Source organism: Salmo trutta, chromosome 12 (assembly GCF_901001165.1).
Source record: "Salmo trutta chromosome 12, fSalTru1.1, whole genome shotgun sequence".
Lineage (NCBI taxonomy): Eukaryota > Metazoa > Chordata > Actinopteri > Salmoniformes > Salmonidae > Salmo > Salmo trutta.
In genome coordinates this window covers 5941117-5966485 of record NC_042968.1, presented here as the reverse complement: position 1 = coordinate 5966485, position 25369 = coordinate 5941117, and the positions used below count along the sequence as shown (strand labels likewise).

The following is a 25369-nucleotide window of genomic DNA, read 5'->3' as shown; positions in this document are numbered from 1 at the left end:
ACCGTTTGTCACTGTTCTAGTGCAATTCAATTAAATCAAATGTTATTAGTCAAATACACATTTTTAGCAGATGTTATTGCTTGTGTAGTGAAATGCTTGTGTTCCTAGTTCCAGCAGTGCAGTAGTATCTTACAAATTAACAAATCAAAGTTGTCATCACATGCGCCGAATACAAACAGGTGTAGACCTTACAGTGAAATGCTTACTTACAGGCTCTAACCAATAGTGCAAAAAAGGTAATAGGTGAACAATAGGTAAGTAAAGAAACAAAACAACAGTAAAAAGACAGGCAACCCTAACCCAGGCTAGACAGGGGGGCACACAATGCAAATAGTCCAGGTAGCCATTTGATTACCTGTTCAGGAGTCTTATGGCTTGGGGGTAAAAACTGCTGAGAAGCCTTTTTGTCCTAGACTTGGTACTCCGGTACCTCTTGCCATGCGGAGTAGAGAGAACAGTCTATGACTGGGGTCTTTGACAATTTTTAGGGCCTTCCTCTGACACCGCCTGGTGTAGAGGTCCTGGATGGCAGGCAGCTTAACCCCAGTGATATACTGGGCCGTACGCACTACCCTCTGTAGTGCCTTGCGGTCAGAAGCTGAACAATTGCCGTACCAGGCAGTGATGCAACCAGTCAGGATGCTCTCGATGTTGCAGCTGTAGAACCTTTTGAGGACCTCAGGACCCACGCAACAACACACACAAGTCACAATGACCAGCGTTCCATTATTAAAGTGGCCAATGATTCCGTGTCTATAGGGCAGCAGCCTCTAAAGGTGCAGGGTTGAGTAACCGGGTGGTTGCCGGCTATTGATGGCTATTTTACAGTCCGACGGCCCTGAGATAGGTACATCAATTAATGTATTGTTTAGTGTTGTGGCTTGGCTGGCATGCTTTGTTTGTTTGCCAGATGCTAAAATGCACACTGATACCTTGTAATCGCAGAAGACAAATGGGAAACCAGTCATATGTAAGTAAACTGAAGCATATGAACATAACATTCCCACAGTAAAGTTAATGAAATGCTGTGCCATTATGCAACATTTACATTCTAGGGCCTTTTAACTTGCAGGGATAGGCACTCTCGAATGTATTAATTATAGGCTACCCAACTTTTTCTGTTTCCTATTTTCAGTGGTGTAAAGTACTTAAGTAAACATACTTTAAAATACCAAAGTACTTTTTTGGGGGGGGATCTGTACTTTACCATTTGTATTTTCGACAATTTATTTTCTTTCGGAATGTAGTGAGGTAAAGTACTTTTCACTCCATACATTTTCCCTGGCAACCAAAAACAGTCATTACATTTTGAATGCTTTGCAGGACAGAAAGTGGTCCAATTCACACACTTATCAAGAGAACATCGCTGGTCATCCGAACCGCATATGATCTGGCGGACTCACTAAACACAAATGCTTAATTTGTCAATTATGTGAGTGTTGGGGTGTGACCCAGGCTAATCGTAAATGTAATATATTGTGCCATCTGGTTTGTTAAATAAGGATTTTTTTATTATTCATACTTTTACTTTTGATACTTAAGTATATTTAAAACCAAATAATTTTAGACTTTTACTCTAGTAGTATCATACTGGGTGACTTTCACTTGAGTCATTTTTCTATTAAAAAGGGATCTTTACTTTTACTCTTCTTCCACCACTGCCTATTTCTATCACATTAAATATTAGCCATCAACCGCAAGTAGACCTAATAACTTATGATCATGATAAGTATCCCTACATTTCTGTTATTACAGTGCATTCACTCTGTTATTAGTACACCTGCACAGTAGTCTCACTGGAGATGGATCTGGCCTGAGTGTGATGGTGACTATGTACTGTGGTAATGGGGTGAAGTAAACGTTGTTAAACTGAAACCTAGTCGTGTCATTTTAGTTAACAATAACACATATTCAACTGCCAATTTACTGTATTAACATTCAATTTAATTACATTGTTTCGTTTACCTTAATTTGCTTCCTCTGTAAACGCCGCCACGGCCAGGTGTTTGTTGCTGAGGATCATTAGTAACAGTTGATAAGTAATAAAATACATATAGGCTAATTCAATCGTTAAGGAGTGGAGAGCAGACCAAGCAGTAACAGTTTAAAGGCTAAGCATGGCGCAATACTACCATTGTACACTATTCTATTCTGAACCCGTTCTCTCTATATATATTCTATTGAGTCTGTGGACAAAAATCTAACTAAAAAAAAAAGGTACACCGTATTTAAAGGGATGGCTTAAGACCCTATTGAATGAAAACTCCACAAGAAAATCTGTTGGCCAGCAAGTGGGAGGGTTTCAGTGGTTGAATTACATTTATTCAGCGCGCACAAGGGAACCATGCCTATAAAGCCCGTAACGCACCTTCATGAGGATTTGTTATACACAAGCTGTTCATTTCATGATGTACATAGTAGTTGTAAAGATGAATCGAAGTAACCAAAACACTATCCATACATTGTTTATTTAAACAATTGACTTACAAAAAAGAACAAGCAGATAATGTGGTGACTTGAGCAAGTAGATGTACAGAAAAATAAACAAATATAAAAAAAGGTCACTTTTTATTATAAAACCTCAAATAATTGATTTGATGAGATCACATCCCCACACACCTACTGAAGTTACTACTGCATTGCATTAGATCGCCGTGACATTGGGGTGAGATTGTCATCGGTTAAAATAATCACTCTGCGTTTTAGAAACAACCACAGTCAAAATCCCCTTATAACCAAACACTGTTTCGAGGCATTATTTTAGTACTTATAGCCCCCTATAAATAAATATCACTCTTCAGTCACTCAGTCAACAGTACACATCTTGGTCATGATAAGGATGTCAATGTGGCTCCAGACATAATAATATACCACGTCCCGCATACAGTACATGAATACGCAACAGACATGACACAGAACACGTGACAGACTCCGGTCTATTCCGATGTAGACAGACATCGAACACGCAGCGACAACAGGAATTCGAAAATCTGGTACTTTCTCTACTCAATATATTTCTCAGAGCATCAAAAACATCTTTCTGTACATCGTTTACTTTCAGCATCCTATCTGACATGATCTAAGCAAGACAATTACATCTTATGTTCTTCTAATGCTTTCTGGTGTCTTTCATGACAATGAGAAAAGGAAGAGACTAGAGGCAAGAGAGATTCACACCATCTATGGCAATCGTATTGGCCCCATGATTAAGCAAATGCAGGCCTTACACCAAAAATGTGGGTAACCCCAAGCAAACATACTGTTTTCAATAACACATCCCTATTTCGGTTTCTTAGAGTTATCTGATCTCTGCTAACAAAAGCTAACAATAGTGTTCCAAAGAGAAAGAAATCATCGCAGCTCAGACAATGCACTGTCAGACCTCTCTCCGAACCAGCTACACCAATTCAGCTAAACACGCCAATCAATTCACCACTGGTCTGTACTAATTACCAAACTGATCCAAAGTGCTAGTTCCCCAATCAACTCAAACAACTTCTGGAAGTGGCATTATTTAAATCAAAACATAATAAAAATGTCCAGTTGTGTTTGACATCATACTAGTTCCAAACTTGTTCTAAAAGCTACTTCATATCGGCATAAAAAGAGGACCCCAACATCACTATATGCACATAAAGCCTAGGGTTCATTTCTACGTCACCTCTGTGATCTCGATCTTTGGTGATCGTAATACCTATACTGCGAGTGATAATGTAGCCACCAGGTCTCAATCGATACCTTGGAAGTTTGAATACATGTCAAAAGAGGGAACATTTCAATTTAAAGTAAATTAACTAAAAAGGTGCCAGTGGGGCAAAGCAGCAAGAGCGCCTGGCATGTTACAGAAACCAAGAATATAACTAGATATTATAATGGGAGTAGTGTTTTTCTGATGACTTGCTTTACAATAAAAAGGCCATTCTGTCATAGCAGGGCTCGCCCGCTCACTCTCGTTATCTCTCTCGATTTGCGTAGCCGAGCCAGGGTGAGTGTTTGTCCGTGATTCTTCTTTTATTCCGAGTCCTTTATCAGGCTGAAGCCTCTTCCCAAGGAGAGGAGCGAGAGAAAGGAAGAAAGACTGGGACAGCTGAAAGACCTGAGAATGTCGAGCGCGCTTGAAAGAAGCACCGTGATCAACAAAAGGACAGAGCGCAAGAGTGGATTTAGAAGAGATGGAGGGATGGGGAGAGAGACTGTTTGGTGTAGTGGGCGGGCTCATTGCCGAAGCTCAACGTAATTGGCTGGGAAGAGGCCGTAGGCACCCCGGCACACACCCCTCCACCAGCCCTCGTCAATGGTCTCAATGTTAGTGATGATGTCATCAGGGTCGAAGGAGATTTCGTCATCACCAGCTGGAAGGCAGACATTCCATAGCAGTTGACTTTGCATTCCATTGCCCTCATATTATAAATAATGTCAAAAGGATTTGTGTATATCATGAATGTGTCCGAGTTATTGTATTTTTGGGGTAATTATAAGGAGATCTTGATCTTAAAAATGAGAGTTTTGATAGACGTGATGATTAAAGTATAGCTTATAGAGGGCTTGGCTCCACTCACCTGCTTGGTAGTCATACAGGGCTACTGCCGTTACCCCCAAGTCATCACCGTACTCATATGTCTGGGCGTCTGCAGGGAAAAGGTCACAGGGCATTCACAGAAGACACAGGAACACAAAGAGATTGTCAATTGGGCAAAATTCGGTCCTCTCCTTGACTCCTCCATCCTCCTCTCCCTCGTGACCCAGAAACCGATAAATTGTCACCATATGAGTGTCAATTGATTAATAGGTGAACGGAGGAGCATGCGCCTCTCCTCGATACTCTTTCCCGGCCAAGGATACTTAAGTGTATATCCTATGGGGAAAAGTGTTGTAATACACCACGCTCCCTTTGAATCAGCTGTAGTTTTCATGTAGGATGAACGCATGCACACGATTAAAAACAATACTCTAGCAATCTTTTTATCAATAAAATGTCTGGCACTAGCTCTCCTGTTTTTACTACTTTACACATATTTTGGGATTCCTCCCCTGTATAGGCAATTTGCCTGATGACAAGCTACTGGAGAAAGGGAGTCATTTAATGCATTTGTTTCCAAGTTCTCTCTCTTCCTCTCCTCACATAATCGAGGAGAAGACACAAGGAATTGAGCAAATCCAATCGAGATTCTCCCAATGGCTCAATCGCTTAAAAATCTCTCCTTAAGTCTTTTCCAATCAGTAAAAATTGACAGGTGAAAACAATAAGGTAGAAGCTCATCATTAGGCTGGCTTTCACCTGGTCAGTTCTTTCAGACCAGTGCAATGGATAGGACAGATTTTTCTTAATGAGAAAGAGCCAAGTTAGAAATGGGGTTCACAGTGCCTCAGCAAATGGCATGTCCTGCTCCTCCCCTCTCCCCTCGTTCACTCTCATTCTCTCACCTCCTGTCTCGTCAGGACTCTGGTAGAGCGCCGCCTCCTGGACGGGAGGCTCCTCATACGTCTGCTCGGCAGAGGGACGGGAGGTGGGCTCCGCCTCGTACAGCTCCTCCCCATTCTCTTCTGCTGCAGGATCCTCGTACACACCAGAGTCCTGACACAGCCAGCCGAGGGAGACAGTCAGAAAACAGCTCCTAACCCCTGGGTCAATTCAAATTCCTCCTTAACTAGGAATGTTTTCAATCTTTGGGACTTTACCTTTTTCTTCCTCTATGAAAACATCACAGAAAGCATAGTAAGAATGAAAAAAAGTGAAGTGTCAAAAGAAAAGCGAGAAGAGGACTGCGGCATTGGAATAAAAATCAGACCATCCTTGTTCACGCCAATGTCACTAAACTGCAAGGACTGATGCATCCATTTAAGGATGTACTCATCCATATTTTACACAGCAAACTAACTACTGGCAAAACAAAGGGATGACCATGTAGGCATGATAAGCAAACAGGCATTTGTGGGAGTGCAGTGATTGGTGGAACCGGTTGTCATTCACCTGGTAAACTGGGTCGGCGGCTGCAGGTGCAGGTACAGGCAAAGGTGCGGCTTTCTGGACAGGAGGGGTGGGGCTAATGGTAAGGCTGGGCTCGGGAGACGGGGAGGCAGGCTTGGCCTTGGCCGTCTCCTCTATCTTGCGCCACGCCTCCTCTTGCTCCTGCTTCTCCTTGGCCTGGCGGCGAGCTCTCTCCTCCTCCGCCCGCTTCTTGTCCTCATCCTCCTTCTGCTTGGCGATGTTCTCGAAGCGGGCCTTGATGCTGCCCGTGCTGCTGCCAGCTAGGGAGGGATGACACAGGGAAGGGCAGATCATAATCAAACCTGTGGTTCAAGTTCATATTTTGCAATGATCTTGACAAACATATTGCACATTTACATACACACGCTGGTTTTGTGGTTACTTACCAGTTTCCACAGGCTTGGTCCTCTGGTAGGCAGGGCTTGGTTTCTCCACATCCTCAAAGTTACCTGCACTCTGCCATTCAAACGAGGGGGAGGAGAGTAATTACGAAGAATAGATGAGAAATCCCCAGTCTTTAGATATTAGGTATAGAGACATTGTACCTTATCCATTCTGTCCTTCTGGATGCCAAACTTCCCGCCGAACCCATGGGAGTAGTCTGTAAACAGCGGAGAATAAATAGAATGACTTTAATTCACAGATTCAAGTGATAGTTCACCTGTAAAGTGATGTTTTTAGGGAACCATCGTTTAAATTTAAGAAAGGGTTAAAGTAAAAAAAGGAATGAATCTCATGGCATAAAGACCTGTGAAAAGAGGATAAAATAGAAATGTAAGCTATATTTAACAAGACAAGTCAGTTAATAACTAATTCTTATTTACAATAACGGCCTACCGCCTTGTTCAGGGGCAGAAGGACCTTGTCAGCTTGAGGATTCGATCCAGAAACCTTTCGGTTACTGGCCCAACGCTCTAACCACTAGGCTACCTGCCACCCTGACAATGGAGGAAGGGTAGGGCAATACTTTGTGTATTTGTTGGTATCGCGAAACAAATGTGCACTGATAAGTATTTAGCCAGTTGTCAGTTTCCCACAATATTCACACTACCTTTCTCTTCAGTCATAATCTGTAGCCATTGTAGCCTACTTGTGTTTCTGTTAATATTTCTGAATAAGGGTTGCGTTACCATACAATAGGAATGTCCAAAAGGAATGTATTTATATGCATTTGTAATACCAACTACACTACCGGTCTAAAGTTTTAGAACACCTACTCATTCAAGGGTTTTTCGTTATTTGTACTATTTTCTACATTGTAGAATGTATAGTGAAGACATCAAAACTAATGAAATCATGTAGTAACCAAAACAGAGTTAAACAAATCAAAATATATCTTATATTTGAGATTCTTCAAATAGCTAACCTTTGCCTTGACAGTTTTGCACACTCTTGGCATTCTCTCAACCAGCTTCATGAGGTAGTCACCTGGAATGCATTTCAATTAACAGGTGTGCCTTGTTAAAAGTTAATTTGTGGAATTTCTTTCCTTCTTAATGCGTTTGAGCCAGTCAGTTGTGTTGTGACAAGGTAGGGGTGGTATACAGATGACAGCCCTATTTGGTAAAAGACCAAGTCCATATTATGGCAAGAACAGCTCAAATAAGCAAAGAGAAACGACAGGCCATCATTAATTTAAGACATGAAGGTCAGTCAATATGGAAAATTTAAAGAACTTTGAAAGATTCTTCAAGTGCAGTCGCAAAAACCATCAAGCGCTATGATGAACCTGGCTCTCATGAGGACCGCCACAGGAATGGAAGACCCAGAGTTACCTCTGCTGCAGAGGAGAGACTTACTTGGGTCAAGAAACACGAGAAATGGACATTAGACGGGTGGAAATCTGTCCTTTGAGATTTTTAGTTCCAACCGCCGTGTCTTTGTGAGACGCAGAGTAAGTGAACGGATGATCTCCGCATGTGTGGTTCCCACTGTGAAGCGTGGTGTGGGGGTGCTTTGCTGGTGAGACTGATTTATTTAGAATTCAAGGCACACTTAACTAGCATAGCTATCACATAATTCTGCAGGGATATGCCATCCCATCTGGTTTGCGCTTAGTGGGACTATCATTTGTTTTTCAACAGGACAATGGCCCAAAACACACCTCTTGGCTGTGTAAGGGCTATTTGACCAAGAAGGAGAGTGATTGAGTGTTGCATCAGATGACCTGGCCTCCACAATCACCTCAACCCAATTGAGATTATTTGGGATGAGTTGGACCGCAGAGTGAAGGAAAAGCAGCCAAGTGCTAAGCATATGTGAGAACTCCTTCGAGCGTGTTGGAAAAGCATTCCAGGTGAAGCTGGTTGAGAGAATGCCAAGAGTGTGCAAAGCTGTCATCAAGGCAAAGGGTGGCTTCTTTGAAGAATGTAAAAATATATTTTATTTGTTTAGCACTTTTTTGGTTACTACATGATTCCATGAGGTATTTCATAGTTTTGATGTTAGTCTTTAATATTATTCTACAATGTAGAAAATATTAAAAATAAAAACCCTGAATTGAGTAGGTGTCCAAACTTTTGACTGGGACACACACTTGCTATTGGTGATGAATTTCTATTTTTGTCAATATCGTCCGGCCCTTGGGGTAGGTTTGTACAGTAGGGGTGACGTTTTGAAGGGGGACTAGGACGGGTCAAGGCGCTTTAGACATTCCAAAACTGTGCTGGGGCAAAAGAGAGGAGAATAAGCTTTGGAAAGAAAAGGACGGACAGTGTATGCTGTGCCTTGCTGAGACTCGTGCTTGGCCAGCCTCTCCTTGTGCTCATAAACCAGGGCACACTGGTCTTGCTACTCCACCTCTACCCCATACCGCCCGCCGAACCCACACTTATAGTCTGAAACAATACACAAACATACACCAACAGTATATATAGGCACAAGCAGACATTTACATACAGATATAAACAAGTACACGGGTCAATTGCACTCAGACCAAACACACACGGCGATCCTGCCTTACTACATACAGTATATAAAAAGCACACACGAAAACTTTGCCAAACCAAAAAACCAAGGTGCTATACACGTCCAGTAAATCCAGCCTGAGCGCTAGACTGATCAGTCCGCAGTCTGTCTAGCTTTATCTGTTCTCACTTCCTCTAGTATGAGCCTGTGGCAGATGCCACGCCACCAGACAAAGGAAGTACTTGAACCTCTTTAACTCAATAGTATAACCACAAAATGACCATGAGTAAAAAGTGTCTCAACACATTTCCTGTGTGCATTTTCCTGCTACTAAGGATAGGTGTTAGGTGGAATAAAACCCATGTAAACATAGGCCAAACCACCGGTACCTTTCTGCGACTCGTGGAGCTGCAGTTTCTCCTGGTGGTCCCATCCCAGGGCCGACTTGTCCTGTCTGTCCGTCTGCACACCAAACTTGCCACCAAAGCCCTTCACGTAATCTGTAAAGGGCACAGAGAACATCAGAATGGATACTAAAGTGCAATGTAGGTAGGCCCAAATTGGATAACTCAGTCTGGATAATTCCAATGGCTGATTGGCACACAGTACATTACCGGATAACATATTTGATAACATTCTGTACTACAAAATGGCTACCGTGTAGACCCTCTGGGACAGGTGTCAAAGCCACCATCTCAACCATTGTGTGACCAACTCCTGGGCTGTAAACACTGCCTTGGTGCAGTATGGGTAACAATGGAAGGTCACCTTTCCCTCTCTCTGATACCAGCTGATACCTTCAGCCTGGGATTGCGTAATCAGGGAGGGAAAGCTAATGATAAGGCAACATGTTTCCAGGCCTTCAGGAGAGTTTGAAAACAAGATCCTACAAGCAGAACTATTTAGCTAGTAGGATATTTGGGGCACTGTAGGAGAGAGAAAAGTCTGATTAGAGCCGAGGGAGGTGTAGTACATACTCTGCAGATATCGACGGCCCCACACTGTCTCGCCTCATCCCAGTTGTTACACAGGCACAATAGAAAAACAAGTGTGTATGTGTGTGTGCATAAGGCTTGGGCGGTACACCATACACACCGTATACCAGGGTATTTGGAAAAAGCCACGGGATGGTTTTCAATAACGTCAATACCTAATTGAATCTATTTCTGTGTTTTAATAAATATGAATATTTGAACCTACTTTTTAAGTAAATGCCTGCAGTCAACTTGTGCAATATGTTAGGAGAAAGATCGAGTTCTTCATTTCACCGGTCACATAACTTTTCATTATGAAGCTTACCAATGGTCCCCAGTCACGTGGTGTTTGTTTACAAGCACAGAACGAGACCAGAGCCTTGAGTCAATCACTGTTGTGCAGAAAGTGCCAGGTGATCGAATTACAGTATGGAATTCATAACTAAATGTTTGCCAGCTAGATATCTTATAACTATTAAGTTAACTGTCTAACATGTGCTAAATGCTCTGTGGTTGTGCATTTAATGTGCTAATTTAGTAGCTAGTTAGCTATCTGGCTAACTGTTTAGCTTCCTCCAAAATCAAGCAGTTGCTTGGTAACACCAGAGAATCACCTCTTGGATCAAGAGCCTTGCTGTCTAATATTTGCTTTGGGCGAACAGCAAACTGAGTAGCATTTTTTTGTTACTTGTATAGTTTAGTTCGGAGACTGTACACAATGTCCGCAACGCGATTGTTAGCATTCGCTATGGGATTTTACATTTACTTGTTAGCATGTCTAACCTTTCGGGTTAGAATATCAGTGGGGTTTGAAAACTGGGCCCCTTGTGTTCAGTGCCGGTATTACTGAATAACCCAGTATTGCACACAAGGTCGGCATGACGGTATCACACGCTGGATACCACCCAAGCCTAGTGTGTGCGTGACAAAAGGGACACAAACCTTTCTGAGACTCGTGCTTCTCGGTTTTTCCCTGGTACTCAAAGCCCAAGGCGCTCTTGTCCACCTTGTCCGTCTCCACTCCGAACTTCCCACCAAAACCTTTGGTGTAATCTGGTGATACCCGGGAAAGTGGTTGGGAAAATAGCAGATATAGTTAATCATAGGAAGAAAAAAATAATTAGGTTGGGCTTGCCCCCAAGGCAGAGAATTCAGAGTTCAGTCAAGGTACCATCTGGATACACATTCTATATACACAGGCAAGTGTTAGTCACTGACACACAGCCCAAAAACCAAGTTAAATAGGAACTGCACAGCAGCTGATCAAGCTAAAGCACAACAAAGCACTGAATTTGGCAAGAACAGTGCAAACCGGTGGACTTCAACCCTGGTTGTGGAGAGCTACAGGATGTGCAGGTATTTGTTACAGCCCAGCACTAAAACAACATCAAAACCTTAAGCCGAATTGGGTGTGTCACTTCCTGCCCAGTTCTAAAACCTGCACATCCTGTAGTGTTGTTCCACAAAATGAGTGCCCTTTGATATTTTAAGTAGAAATTGTGCACAAATATTGAATTTTAAAAGGGCTGTTATATTAAATGAAGTGCACTTTAAAAAAAATAGACCACATGGACAATTCAATTAATACATTTGTTTATATGAATAAAGACTTGCTAAAGTGCCAAATTCAGCATTTTGATGTTCCGTCAACCCTGTGTCACTACTATGAATATTTCAAAGTCCTAGTTATTTTTGTTGTTTGACAAAGTCATTTCTGATTAATGTACCATATCAGTCAAAAGTTGACACTCATCTTAATTTTTTACTATTTTCTATATTGTAGAATATTAGTGAAGACATCAAAACTATGAAATACCACATATGGAATCATGAAGTAACCCCAAAAAGTGTTAAATCAAAAATATCTTATATTTGAGATTCTTCAAAGTAGCCACCCTTTGCCTTGACAGCTTTGCACACTCTTGGCATTCCCTCAATCAGCTTCATGAGCTAATCACCAGGAATGCATTTCAATTAACAGGTGTGCCTTGTTAAAAGTGAATTTGTGGAATTTCTTTGCTTCTTAATGTGTTTGAGCCAATCAATTGTGTTGTGATAAGGTAGGGGTGGCAGAAGATATCTCTATTTTGTAAAATACCATATTATGGCAAGAACAGCTCAAACAAGCAAAGAGAAACAACAGTCCATCATTACTTTAAGACATGAAGGTCAGTCAATGCGGAAAATGTCAAGAACTTTGAATGTTTCTTCAAGTGCAGACGCAAAAACCCATCAAGCGCTATGATGAAACTGGCTCTCATGAGGACCGCCAGAGGAAAGAAAGACCCAGAGTTACCACTGCTGCAGAGGATAAGTTCATTAAAGTTACCAGCCTCAGAAATTGCAACCCAAATAAATGCTTCAGAGTTCAAGTAACAGACACAACATCAAATGTTCAGAGACTGCGTGAAATCAGGCCTTCATGGTGAAATTGCTGCAACAAAATAACACTACTAAAAGGACTCCAATAAGAAGAATAGACTTGCTTGGGCCAAGAAACACAAGCAATGGACATTAGACCAGTGGAAATATGTCCTTTGGTCTGAAATCTCAAATTTGGACTTTGGTTCCAACCACCATGTCTTTAGAAGACGCAGAGTAAGTGAACAGATGATCTCTGCATGTATGGTTCCCACAGTCAAGCATGGAGGAGCAGGTATGATGGTGCTTTGCTGGTGACACTGTCAGTGATTTATAAAGAATTCAAGGCACACTTAACCACCATGGCTACCACAGCATTCTGCAGCAATACACCATCCCATCTGGTTTGCGCTTTATTTTATTAAACTAGGCAAGTTAGTTAAGAACAAATTCTTATTTACAATGACGGCCTACCAAAGGGCAAATGGCCTCCTGCGGGGATGTTGGCTGGGTTTACAAATAAACTTATTAAAGTAAAAATATGGGACGAAACACACACACACACACACACACACACACACACACCACGACAAGACAGACAACACTACATAGAGACTCAAGATGACAACACAGCATGGCAGCAGCACAGCATGGCAGCAGCACAGCATGGCAGCAGCACAGCATGGCAGCAGCACAGCATGGCAGCAGCACAGCATGGCAGCAGCACAGCATGGCAGCAGCACAGCATGGCAGCAGCACAGCATGGCAGCAGCACAGCATGGCAGCAGCACAAAACAGGGTACAAACACCGTTGGGCACAGACAACAGCAAAGGGCAAGAAGGTAGAGAAAACAGTACACCATGCAAAGCAGCCACAACTGTCAGTAAGATTGTCCATGATTGAGAGAACTGTCCAGGTAGAGTGTTTGTTGCAGCTTGTTCCAGTCGCTAGCTGCAGCAAACTGAAAAGACAAGTGACCCAAAGATGTGTGTGCTTTGGGGACCTTTAACCTGTTGGGGATAGGGGGCAGTATTTACACGGCCGGATAAAAAAAACACATAGCCGATTTAATCTGATTACTACTCCTGCCCAGTAACTAGAATATGCATATAATTATTGGCTTTGGATAGAAAACACCCTAAAGTTTCTAAAACTGTTTGAATGGTGTCTGTGAGTATAACAGAACTCATATGGCAGGCAAAAACCTGAGAAGATTCTAACCAGGAAGTGGCCTGTCTGACAAGTGGTTGTTCTTCTTGCCTCTGTTATTGAAGACTGAGGATCTTTGCTGTAACCTGACACTTCCTACGGCTCCCATAGGCTCTCAGAACCCGGGAAAAAGCTGAATGACGTAATTCAATGCCCAGGCTGAAACACACTAGCTCGTTTGGCAAGTGCTCTATCAGACGGCCATTAGACGAGGCTCGTGCATGAGGGGATAGCATGCTTTTACTTTTTCTCTCGTTGAATGTAAACAGGCTTTGCCAGTCGGAATATTATCGCTTTTTTTTTTAGAAAAGTGGCATAAAAATTTATTTTAAACAGCGGTTGACATGCTTCGAAGTACGGTAATGAAATATTTAGAAATTTTGTGTCACGAAATGCGCAATGCTCGTAACCCTTATTTACCCTTCGGATAGTGTCTTGAACGCACGAACAAAACGCCGCTGTTTGAACATAACTATGGATTATTTGGGACCAAACCAACATTTGTTATTGAAGTAGAAGTCCTGGGAGTGCATTCTGACGAAGACAGCAAAGGTAATACAATTTTTCTTATAGTAAATCTGACTTTGGTGAATGCTAAATTTGCTGGGTGTCTAAATAGCTAGCCCTGTGATGCCGGGCTATCTACTTACAATATTGCAAAATGTGCTTTCCCCGAAAAGCTATTTTAAAAATGGGACATATCGAGTGCATAGAGGAGTTCTGTATCTATAATTCTTAAAATAATTGTTATGTTTTTTGTGAACGTTTATCGTGAGTAATTTAGTAAATTCACCGGAAGTGTTCGGTGGGAATGCTAGTCACATGCTAGTCACCTGCTAATGTAAAAAGCTGGTTTTTGATATAAATATGAACTTGATTGAACAGACATGCATGTATTGTATAACATAATGTCCTAAGATTGTCATCTGATGAAGATCATCAAAGGTTAGTGCTGCATTTAGCTGTGGTTTGGGTTTATGTGACATTATATGCTAGCTTGAAAAATGGGTGTCTGATTATTTCTGGCTGGGTACTCTGCTGACATAATCTAATGTTTTGCTTTCGTTGTAAAGCCTTTTTGAAATCAGACAGTGTGGTTAGATTAACGAGAGAGTCTTGTCTTTAAAATGCTGTAAAATAGTCATATGTTTGAGAAATTGAAGTAATAGCATTTCTAAGGTATTTGAATAACGCGCCACAGGATTCAACTGGCTGTTGAGTAGGTGGGACGCTTGACAGAATGTGACTGGCAGAATGGGTGATGTATATGGAGGATATCTCAGATAGGGGGGGGGGGGTGTAGAGTGCAGTGACGTGTCCTATAAGGATTATTGATTGCAAATCTGATGGGCGAATGGTAAAGAACATCTAGCCGCTCGAGAGCACCCTTACCTGCCGATCTATAAATTACGTCTCCATAATCTACAGTAGCATGGGTAAAATGGTCATCTGAAACAGGGTTAGTTTGGCAGCTGGGGTGAAAGAGAAGTGATTATGATAGAGCAGGTATTCCCATACTGGTACACCAAATAAATACATTTTAAAACAGTTCATTGAGATTTTCCAACAGGGCTATACGTTTAGGTGAGGTTTTTTTCCCCCTCGCCTGGGTAGCCTTTTTTCACTGCCAAATATCAAACTAAACCATCTAGTGTTTAACACAATGTCAAATACAGGTAGCCTAGTCAAATAATTAACATCCAATCACGTTAACCGTTATTCTCTCGCGGGAATTCCACTAATGGTCCGTATGTAGCCAAACGTAGCTACTGCTCATTCCGTTTGCTCTAAAATTGAGTAATGGTTCAAAAAAAAGTAAAGGCCGCATCCCAGCTCTACTGGTAATACTGCTACTACCAGCAGTACTACATATGCACCTGTCGACGACAAGTTGTTCTGCTTCCACGAGCACATCCAATGCTACCATCAGTAATTTTACATTTGTTGTTAGCCCAGCTAGCATGGACACTGACAGTTGTGAATCTGATGCAGCCGAAGAGCTACTGCCCCCTTACCCGGGAAAGCACCGAACAGACAGGGACTTTGGACCATCGAAGAGGTGCAAATATGATGAGAACTACATTGATTTGGGGTTCACTTATATTGGGAGTAGTGCCATTCCTGAGCCACAGTGTATATTATATGTGCAAAAGTACTCTCTCAACTCAATGAAACCTTCACTATTGCGCAGACATTTAGAAACAAAACATGCCAATTTGAAGAATAAGCCACGGGAGTTATTTGAGTGAGAATTAAGACAACTTTTGAGTAGTAAGACATGTATAAAATAAACAGAAACCATTAATAAGAAGGGGAAGGCGTGTCTTATATGGTGAGTTACCAAATGGCTAGGACAGGCAAGCCCCATACTATTGTGGATGTCTCAATTATTCCTGTTGCCCCAGATATGGTTGGGACAATGCTGGGGGAAAAGGCCAAAAAAACTATACAGACAATGCCTTTATCAAACAACACCATTTCACGACACATCAGTGGCATGGCAGGAGATGTTTTGAAACAATTACTGCTTCGCATACAAGCCAGTGAATTCTATGCATTACAGCTGGATGAGCCAACAGACGTGGTGGGCTTGACATATGTCCATTAAGTTTATGGGGGGGGGGGGGGGTCAATGAAGGAAGAGACATCTTCTGCAAACCACTGGAAACCAGGACAACAGGAGAGGATATTTTGAAAGTACTGGACAGCTTTGTGACATCGAATGGACTTTGGTGGTCAAGATGTGTTGGTATCTGTACTGATGGCGCAAAAGCCATGACAGTGAGACATAGTGGAGTGGTAATGCGCATGCAAGCAGTTGCTCCCATTGCTACACGGCAGCAAGAGCCTCTCGGTGGATGCTGCTAAGGGAATGCCTGACAGCTTGAAAGACATTTTGGACACTACATTGAAAATGGTTAACTTTGTGAAAGCAAGGCCCCTGAACTCTCGTCTATTTTCCGCATTATGCACCGATATGGGCAGCGACAACATACAGAAGTGCGCTGGTTATAATGGGGCAAAGTATTTACAATTATTTTTTTTCATTGAGAGATGAGCTTAAAGTTCTTTGCCGACCATAATTTTCACTTGTCTGACTGCTTGCATGACGACTTTCTCACACGACTGCCCTATCTGGGTGATGACAGGGACTCTCCGCAACTATATTCAACGTGCCGGACAAAATCGTGGCCATGATTAAGAAGTTGGAGCTCTTCTCTGTCTGCATTAACAAGGACAACAAGGTCTTTCCATCAGTGTATGATTTTTTGTGTACAAATTGACTCAAGATAACGGACAATTTCAAATGTAATATAGCGAAGTGCCTGAGTTGGGTGCGCAATTACGCAGGTACTTTCCCGAAACGGATGACACAAACAACTGGATTCGTTATCCCTTTCATGCCCTGCCTCCAGTCAACTTAACGATATCTAAACAAGAGAGCCTCATCGAAATTGCAACAAGCGGTTCTGTGAAAATGTAATTCAATTAGAAGTTACTGCCAGATTTCTGGATTGGGCTGTGCCCAGAGTGACCTGCCTTGGCAAATCGTGCTGTTAAGACACTGAGGCACTTTGCAACCAGGTACCTATGTGAGAGTGGATTCTCAGCCCTCACTAGCATGAAAACTAAATACAGGCACAGACTGTGTGTGGAAAATGATTTAAGACTTGAGACTCTCCAATACAACACATCATTGCAGAGTTATGTGCATCCTTTCAAGCATACCCTTCTCATTAACATGTGGTGAGTTATTCACAATTTCTGATGAACAAATAAGGTTTTATATGTAAGATGGCTAAATAAAGAGCAAGATTATTATTATTTGTGCCCTGGTCCTATAAGAGCTCTTTGTCACTTCCCACGAGATGTGTAAAAAACTCAATCTTATGTTTAATAAATGTATTGTATAGTGTGTGTGTGTGTGTGTGTGTGTGGCAGGTTTACAATGATCGCAAAAAACAACATTTGAGAGTGCGCTGACCCTGATGCTAGAGGGGTACGCAGCTGGAGGTTGAATGTTTGAAGGGGTACGGGACTATAAGAAGTTTGGGAACCACTGCAATAGAGGAAACCAAGTCTAGATTTAACTTTAGCCTGCAGGTTTGATATGTGCTGAGAGAAGGACAGTGTACCGTCTAGCCATACTCCCAAGTACTTGTATGAGGTGACTAACTAAAGCTCTAAACCCTCTGAGGTAGTAATCACACCTGTGGGGAGAGGGGCATTCTTACCAAACCACATTACCTTTGTTTTGGAGGTGTTCAGATCAAGTTTAAGGGCAGAGAAAGCTTGTTGGACACTAAGAAAGCTTTGTTGTATAGCGTTTAACACAAAAGCCGGGGAGGGGCCAGTTGAGTATAAGACTATCATCTGCATATAAATGGATGAGAGAGCTTCCTACTGCCTGAGCTTTGTTGTTGATGTAAATTGAGAAGAGTGTGGGGCCTAGGATTGAGCCTTGGGGTACACCCTTGGTGACAGGCAGTGGCTGAGATAGCAGATGTTCTGACTTCATACACTGCACTCTTTGAGGTAGATAGCAAACCAGGCCAAAGCCCCTCAGAGACACCAATACTCCTTAGTCAGCCCACAAGAATGGAATGGTCTAGCGTATCAAAAGCTTTGGCCAAGTCAAATAAAAATAGCAGCGCAACATTGCTTCGAATCAAGGCCAATGGTGACATCATTGAGGACCTTTTAAGGTTGCAGTGACACATCATAACCTGAGCGGAAGCCAGATTGCATACCAGAGAGAATACTACAGACGTCAAGAAAGCCAGTCAGTTGATTATTGACAAGTTTTTACAACACTTTTGATACAGGAAAACATAGAAATAGGCCTATAACAGTTAGGATCAGCTTGATCTCCCCTTTTAAATAAAGGACAAACCATGGCTACCTTCCAAGCAATGTGAACCTCCCCAGAGAGAGACCGGTTAAAAAGGTCAGAGATAGGCTTGGCAATTATCGGGGCAGAAAACTTAAAGAAGAAAGGGTCTAAACCATCTGCCCCAGATGTTTTTTTGGGGTCAAGTTTAAGGAGCTCCTTTAGAAGCTATGAGGCAGGCAGGGGAAAAAGAGGGAGGAGCATCGGGGCTAGTCGCATTAGAAGGGGTGGGAGATGAGGAAATGTTGGACGGGCAAGGAGGCATGGCTGAGTCAAATAGGAATCCTGACTAAATGAAGAGCTCAGCAATGTGCTTCTTGTCAGTAACAACCACATCATCAACTTTAATGGGCATGGGCAGCTGTGAGGAGGGTTTATTCTCCAGGTCTTTAACTGTTTTCCAGAACGTCTTGGGGTTAGACCCACAGAGAGAGAACTGCTCCGTAAAGTAACTAACTTTGGCCTTCCGGATAGCCTGAGTGCACTTATTTCTAATTTACCTGAACGAAAGCCAGTCAACCTGAGTATGCTTGTGCCGAGCCTTTAGCCAAATGTAATTCTTGAGGTAGTGTAACTGCAAGATCACGGTCGAACCAGGGGCAGAACCTGTTTTTAATTCTCATTTTCTTTATCGGGGCGTGTTTGTTAACTATATCACTAAAGATATCAAAAAAGGTCCAAACTTCGACAGAGGGGATCAAGCTAATTCTATACCAATTTACAGAGGCCAGGTCATGAAGGCAGGCCTGCTCATTAAAGTTTTTTAGCAAGCGTCTATGACAAATCTTAGTGAGACTATCATTTGTTTTTCAACAGGACAATGACCCAACACATCTCCAGGCTGTGTAATGGCTATTTCACCAAGAAGGCGAGTGGAGTGCTGCATCAGATGACCTGTCCTCCACAATCATCCAACCTCAACCCAATTGGGATGGTTTGGGATGAAAAGGGTAGCTACTGTGAAGAATGTCAAATATATTTTGATTTGTTTAACACTTCTTTGGTTACTACACGATTCCATGTGTTATTTAATAGTTTTGATGTTTTCACTATTGTTCTACAATGTAGAAAAGAGTAAAAATAAAGAAAAACCTGTGAATGAGTAGGTGTCCAAACTTTTGGTACTATATGACTGTGTGTCCTCATGTTATGCTACACAAACCTTTCTGGGAGTTAACTTTCACCATATTTTTCCCCACTAAGGTATGTGTGCACGAATGTATGTGTGGGTGTGTCCATGTACAAATTATGTGTGTGTATTACTCGCTACACAAACCTTTCTGTGAGTCGTGTTTCTCCGTTTTGCCCTGGTATTCAAAGCCCATTGCAGTCTTGTCCACGCGGTCTGCCTGCACCCCGTATTTCCCCCCAAACCCTGTGGAGTAGTCTGCACATCAAAGCAGGGGGAGGGGTCAAGAATGAAGCAGGGAATGGTGGCTGCAGTGATGAATACTCAATCAACAACAACAACAAAAAAATAAACCCCTAGCCCATATCATCTAGGCACATGTACAGTAGGTCTGGGGTAAAATTCAGATTGACTGTTTAATAGTATTGGTGTGAGCAATATGGGTACATATCCACCTAGCTTGTCAGAGGGCAAGGTGGAGCTGTTGTCATCTTGCTTAATGTAGTCATTTTAGTTTAAGTGCCTTCGGAGCTAGGGGTTCCTTTGGGATTGGGCACAGAGCTAGCAACTAGATGGGGGTGAGGAACAATGGTGGTCACAGCATGGAATCACAGGAGTGCAGCTGGAGTGGGGAGCACTGACAGCTAAAAGGCAGGAGCATTCTCACTCACACAGCATCGGATGACACTCACACCCATCCTAATACCATAAAGGTCTGACTGGGCCAGATACTATTACATCCAGATGGTCTACAGAGCAGACAGTTCTGAACTATGTGAAGTGTCTAAACAACTAGTGTGTATTCAGAAGGCTCAGGTCAGTTTGGCCTTTTACCGCCTGATGGATACAGTTAGGATTTGTGAGGACTAAGGATAGTGAGCTGATCTTAGATCAGAGTTAAATTGTGCAACTTCTAGCCAGAGTTACAAAACATTGAACTGTTCAACTTGTGTCGTTTGCCTGTTTTAACAGACCGTGTAAAATCACCTTTCTGTGATGCGTGTTTCTCAGTCTTCCCGGCATAGTCAAACCCGACAGCGGACTGAAAAGGGAGAGATCTCCATGTTGAAGTTAACAAAGTCACCAGCCAAAGGAGAACGCAGCATTTCTCAGCACCATCATCCAGTATATTTTCATGCTATTCAAGTATTCTCATCTAAATGACATAACTTGAGAGATGGGCACTTACTCAAAAACTATTATTTTCATTCATCCTATAATTGGGTATTCCTATTGGGTCCTTCAAAAACTATCTTACAAGGGAGCTCTGTCCCAAAATGCCACATCATATTTTATAATTATTTCACCTTTATTTAACCAGGTAGGCAAGTGAGACCTGGCCAAGATAAAGCAAAGCAGTTTGACACATAACAACAGAGTTACACATGGAGTAAAACAAACATACAATCAATAATACAGTAGAAAAATAAGTCTATTTACAATGTGAGCAAATGAGGTGAGATAAGGGAGGTAAAGGCAATAAATAGGCCATGGTGGCGAAGTAAATACAATATAGCAATTAAAACATATTGATGTCAAGACCTAAAAAAATCGCTGTGTGGTCATGAGTAGGGTCATGAGTTTTTTTTCCTGACCATGTGACCTGACCATGTGATGTGACCATGATTAGCGTACCTTGTCGACACGGTCGCCCTGCACTCCAAACTTCCCCCCGAAGCCTTTGGATGTATCTGTCTGAGAGCAGTGCTTGGACAGCTTACTCTGGTACTCATGGCCCACCGCAGACTGGAGGGGGAGGGGGGGGGGGGATAAGAGAAAGAGAGAGGTGAATAAATGCAAACAGTGTGAGGCTGACTGCTGGGTATGCAGTGGTTTGATCAGGTGTTGACAGCCGAGTCACACACAGAGTAAGGTAAACAGTGCTGAGTCAATATTCACAACACACTGAGCAGTGTGTAGGCAGAGTGAGGGGGGGGCTAAAATGGCCCTGTTCTCACACACACACACAAATGGTAACAGTGCACACAGACAGAGAGAGAGACAGAGAGACAGAGAAAGAGAGAGACAGAGCATTGTGGATAACACAACTCAAACAGCAATGATGAGCTCAGCTGCTTTTGCCACAAATCACAGTCAACGCACGGCAACATTCCTGTGTGCACGTGTAAAAGTAAACATGTCAGTGGAAGACTGAAATGCAATTGGCAATTTATGCCAATCAGATGAGGTTAAACTAATTCCATTCCAAAATAATGTTCCTGCGCTCCCTCTGGAGACTGTTGTCATAGCGATCAGCTGTTGGTCCTGGGCTTTGAATCATTGGATAATCAGCTTTTCTACAGATGTGGTCACCAAAATAAAATATAATCAAATTGCTGTGGTCTGAGGGGCATTTCCCGTTCTAGTAATTCTATTACTATGGTCACCACTCACTTTGTCCATGCGGTCCTGCTGCACCCCAAACTTGCCCCCATAGCCATCCGAGGCCTTGGGCATGGTCGCCTGCTCCTTCTGCCTCAGGTCACTGTGCTCCGATGACACGTTCTCACGCAGCTTGTGGATACTGGAGAGGGGGTAGGAGGGAAAAGATTGGGAGGAGGGAGAGAAATAATGGGGTAAGAATGACTGAGCTTCACTGTGGTCCACTGGCCATCCTCAAAAACCTGATGACAGGTTAAAAAAAAAAAAAAAAAAAAAAAGTTGAATGAAAACGATTAAAAGATGTAATATCATCGACAGGTAGACAATGTGAAGACCATGATTACAATGACATTGAAATGATCATGTTTGAAATGTAGTGACACTGATGATGAAAACAGTTGTTGATGACAAGGATGATGAAGCAGCGGTACTTACTTAATGTGCTCCTGGTGACCGGAGCCTTCCACCGTCTTGGCCCCCCATCGCTGTTCCTTCTCCGAAACGTCATTCTGTTAGCACAGAAATAAGGAGCAAAGGGTCAGCGGGGGAGGAGAGGAAAGAGGAAGATAAAAGGGGAAAGAGGGGAGGCAAAGGAATAGAGAGAGGAAGAGGAGAAGTAGTCAAAGAAAAATATTTAGTGGACATGGGGTAAGGAGAGGATATGATGAGGTGTCAATAAGATGAAACAGCAAACACAGGTAAAAAAACAGCCATTGCTCTGGACTAAAACCGAAGTGGGACATCATTACCATGGTTGACTTACCTCAAAGTCTGGATCTGTCTCCCAGTCATCACCTCCATCATCCACCGCCACGGTGACGGACTGACCTGCTGCTGCCTTCCACATCTGGGGAGAATATGCTGGTTATACTGGCTCGCACACACACTTAGCTACTTATGTCCCACAATGTGACTGCCAGAAATGCACTTTCCTGTGAGCTGTTAGAAACGAACATTGCGTTGGCATATCGATATTCAAACATGCATCTTCCTATGAATTTGATAGGACCTGAAACCCATCTGAATGTCATTAAAACATTAGCAGACAATTGAATAACCTATTGAATAACCAGTATGAAGTCTTTCAAAAGCTGGGATGGGGTATTGTGGTGTATTTGTATTTTGTAGGCTGCCTTTGGCCATCATCCAAGTCTCAGCAAGAAGGGCAACTTTTAACTAAGACCTAACTCAGCACAAGGCTGGCATCTGTGTTCAATGAGCGGGTAGTACGCGACGTGGCTCCATTCATTCTGAGATGGGAAAAGGAGGGAGGATGCACCCTGTTACAACATGGGACTTTCTCTCTCTCTGTAACAACAAAATGGTCTTCCGTCTGGCGCAGTTGTGACATACATACCACACCCCATGGGTAGCAAAGCCCCTTGAACGTATAAAATAATCAAAGGGGAGCGGCCATAGACAGGTTGGTTGTTTAGCTACAAAACCGACGTGTGCTTAACTATGGGGCAAAACAGACGGGGTTGGCTTAAAATGTTGACAACATGTAAACAATATTTCGTCTCCAACGTTTATTGAAAACATACATACATTTGCACAATGAACACTTGTTTCTCAAATACATCGTTACAGTTGTTGGCTAGCTATCTAGCGAATTTTTGCCTTATCATTGACGCGAAATCAGTCAAAACAAGCCATGGTATCAAGTCCGGGACAAGATGAAACTAGTTTAATCGAGCCATTTACGATTCCCCACACCGCTGTTTCTTGTTCGCGGTCTGGCCATCCAGCATCAAAACTATTCACGACTTCAGCCCTATTGAAACGTGCGCATTGTTTCAGCTAACCGATCTATTCTAGCGATTCCACGTTAACCGCAAAAGTCACTTATTGTATTGCGCATTGACGATGAGTAGTCATAGTATTGAAGGCTGCCAGCACCACCACACACGTAGATTGAGTGTTTCGTTAGAAAAGCTACGTCCATAATACAAATGCAAGACAATTGGCTTAATTAGCTAACGTTAGCTAGGAAAAAAAATCCAGGCAGCTGTGTATTCATAATGTGGTTAACTAGTATTTCTGCGTTTATTAGCTGGACTGGTCGACTGGACCACTGTAGCAACAATAGTAATTAAAATGTGCTGCCTTGTCAAGTGCACATGCGAGAGATTACAAACAAATAACATTGACATAGCTAGCTTGTGAAGGAGCTACATTATTAGCATTTTCTTGATTGCTGATCTTTATCAAACCTTGTGACACATTTTAATTTGCAGTGATTTAACAGTGGAATCAGAAAAGACGGTACAGGGAATGATATATTTCTATTAGACAGACATGAAGAACAAACTTAGTTAGAGTTCTAGCTACTAAACATGAAGAGGTTCATAGTAAGTTAATAGTATTTCCTGTTCCAGTTACTAGCTCTGCTTGTGTCGAAAATTATTTTGGCACTGGTCGAGCTCGGACTGGTTTTTCAATTCAGCATGCATTCCATCCTGCGAGCGCGTAGTAGTTAGAGATACTTTCATGTTAATCGAAATTACTTACTTTTATTGAAAATGTCCTGCAGTCAAAAATATATATTTGAGATGTGAAAATAATGCACCTCTTGACAGGTGTGATGGAAGATTCCTTTTAGGCCTGCTCTCCCAATATCCCACTTCCTGCTTGGGGAGCGACGCAGTTCTCATAGAGGTAGACAGAGGACTCATCTTTTGCCACGTTCAAACCAACTCGGAACTCAGAAATCTACGACTTCATTGCGTTCAATACAACTGGGAACTCTGAAAAAACGAGCTCCGACCGGAAAAATATTGATTTGAACGGTCATCCAACTCGGAATTCCAAATCGGAAACTCACCCCTTTTTCAAGAGTTCTGACCTGAAGATCACTGACATCATGATTTAAACTCTTTCTCCTACGTCCCAGTTGTTTCGAACACGGCACTAGTATCTGTACCATTATAGTTGCATGGGCAGTGTCATTGAGGCAATCTCCATTTTGAAGTCAATTTTCTTCTTCATGATTGGCTGATCCGCCAATGAAGTTAGAAGTCCCACCCAGTTCACTGCTTTAAAATGGTGGCAGCCCTCAATTGCACTGCCCATGATAATACAGCCTTTTGGCCACTAGAGGGGGGGGGGGGGGACATAAAAGAAGAAGATATAAATCAATCCAAAACCATCCCACTCCTTCAGTCACAGTTCTAATCACATCCCTACACAGGCTCAGGGACATGTGAGGACGGAGCATTCAATCAAATGATTCCTTGTAGTGCCTCTGCTGTAAAATCCCTGAAGCCTCATTCACAATAACCATCAGTACTCAGCAGGGTTGGGGAGTAACGCCACGTGCACACTGCTCGCATCATCACGTTGCTGTACGGTACATTTTATGCAATTGTCACAATCCATGCTCTGCATCTTCACAGTTGAGATCACACAAAGAGAAAACACGCCTTCGGGGAGATGGTGGAAGGGGGCTTGTTGAGTTAGTAGGGAGGAGTGTGGAGATGGTCAACGTCAAAAGTAGAGGGGAGAGATGGAAATGGCGGCGAGAGGC

General features: G+C 42.5%; 1 protein-coding gene across 2 annotated transcripts; it reads right to left on the bottom strand.

The window, feature by feature from the left end:
* Positions 1 to 2449: 2449 nt before the first annotated feature.
* Positions 2450 to 24499, bottom strand: LOC115202830 (src substrate cortactin). 2 transcript variants are annotated; one of them, XM_029766885.1, is made up of 15 exons: positions 24355 to 24499; positions 22607 to 22690; positions 22279 to 22352; positions 21856 to 21985; positions 21097 to 21207; positions 20449 to 20503; positions 19609 to 19719; positions 10813 to 10923; positions 9286 to 9396; positions 6535 to 6590; positions 6376 to 6445; positions 5972 to 6249; positions 5428 to 5575; positions 4560 to 4628; positions 2450 to 4352 (listed from the first exon to the last, which is right to left on the bottom strand). In XM_029766885.1, the coding sequence occupies exons 2-15, from the start codon at positions 22688 to 22690 to the stop codon at positions 4216 to 4218; spliced, it is 1545 nt and encodes a 514-aa protein (XP_029622745.1). In that variant the 5' UTR covers positions 24355 to 24499; the 3' UTR covers positions 2450 to 4215. The 2 variants fall into 2 exon arrangements, with proteins under 2 accessions (XP_029622745.1, XP_029622744.1); XM_029766884.1 differs by having other exon boundaries at positions 5425 to 5575; positions 24355 to 24498.
* Positions 24500 to 25369: the final 870 nt, after the last annotated feature.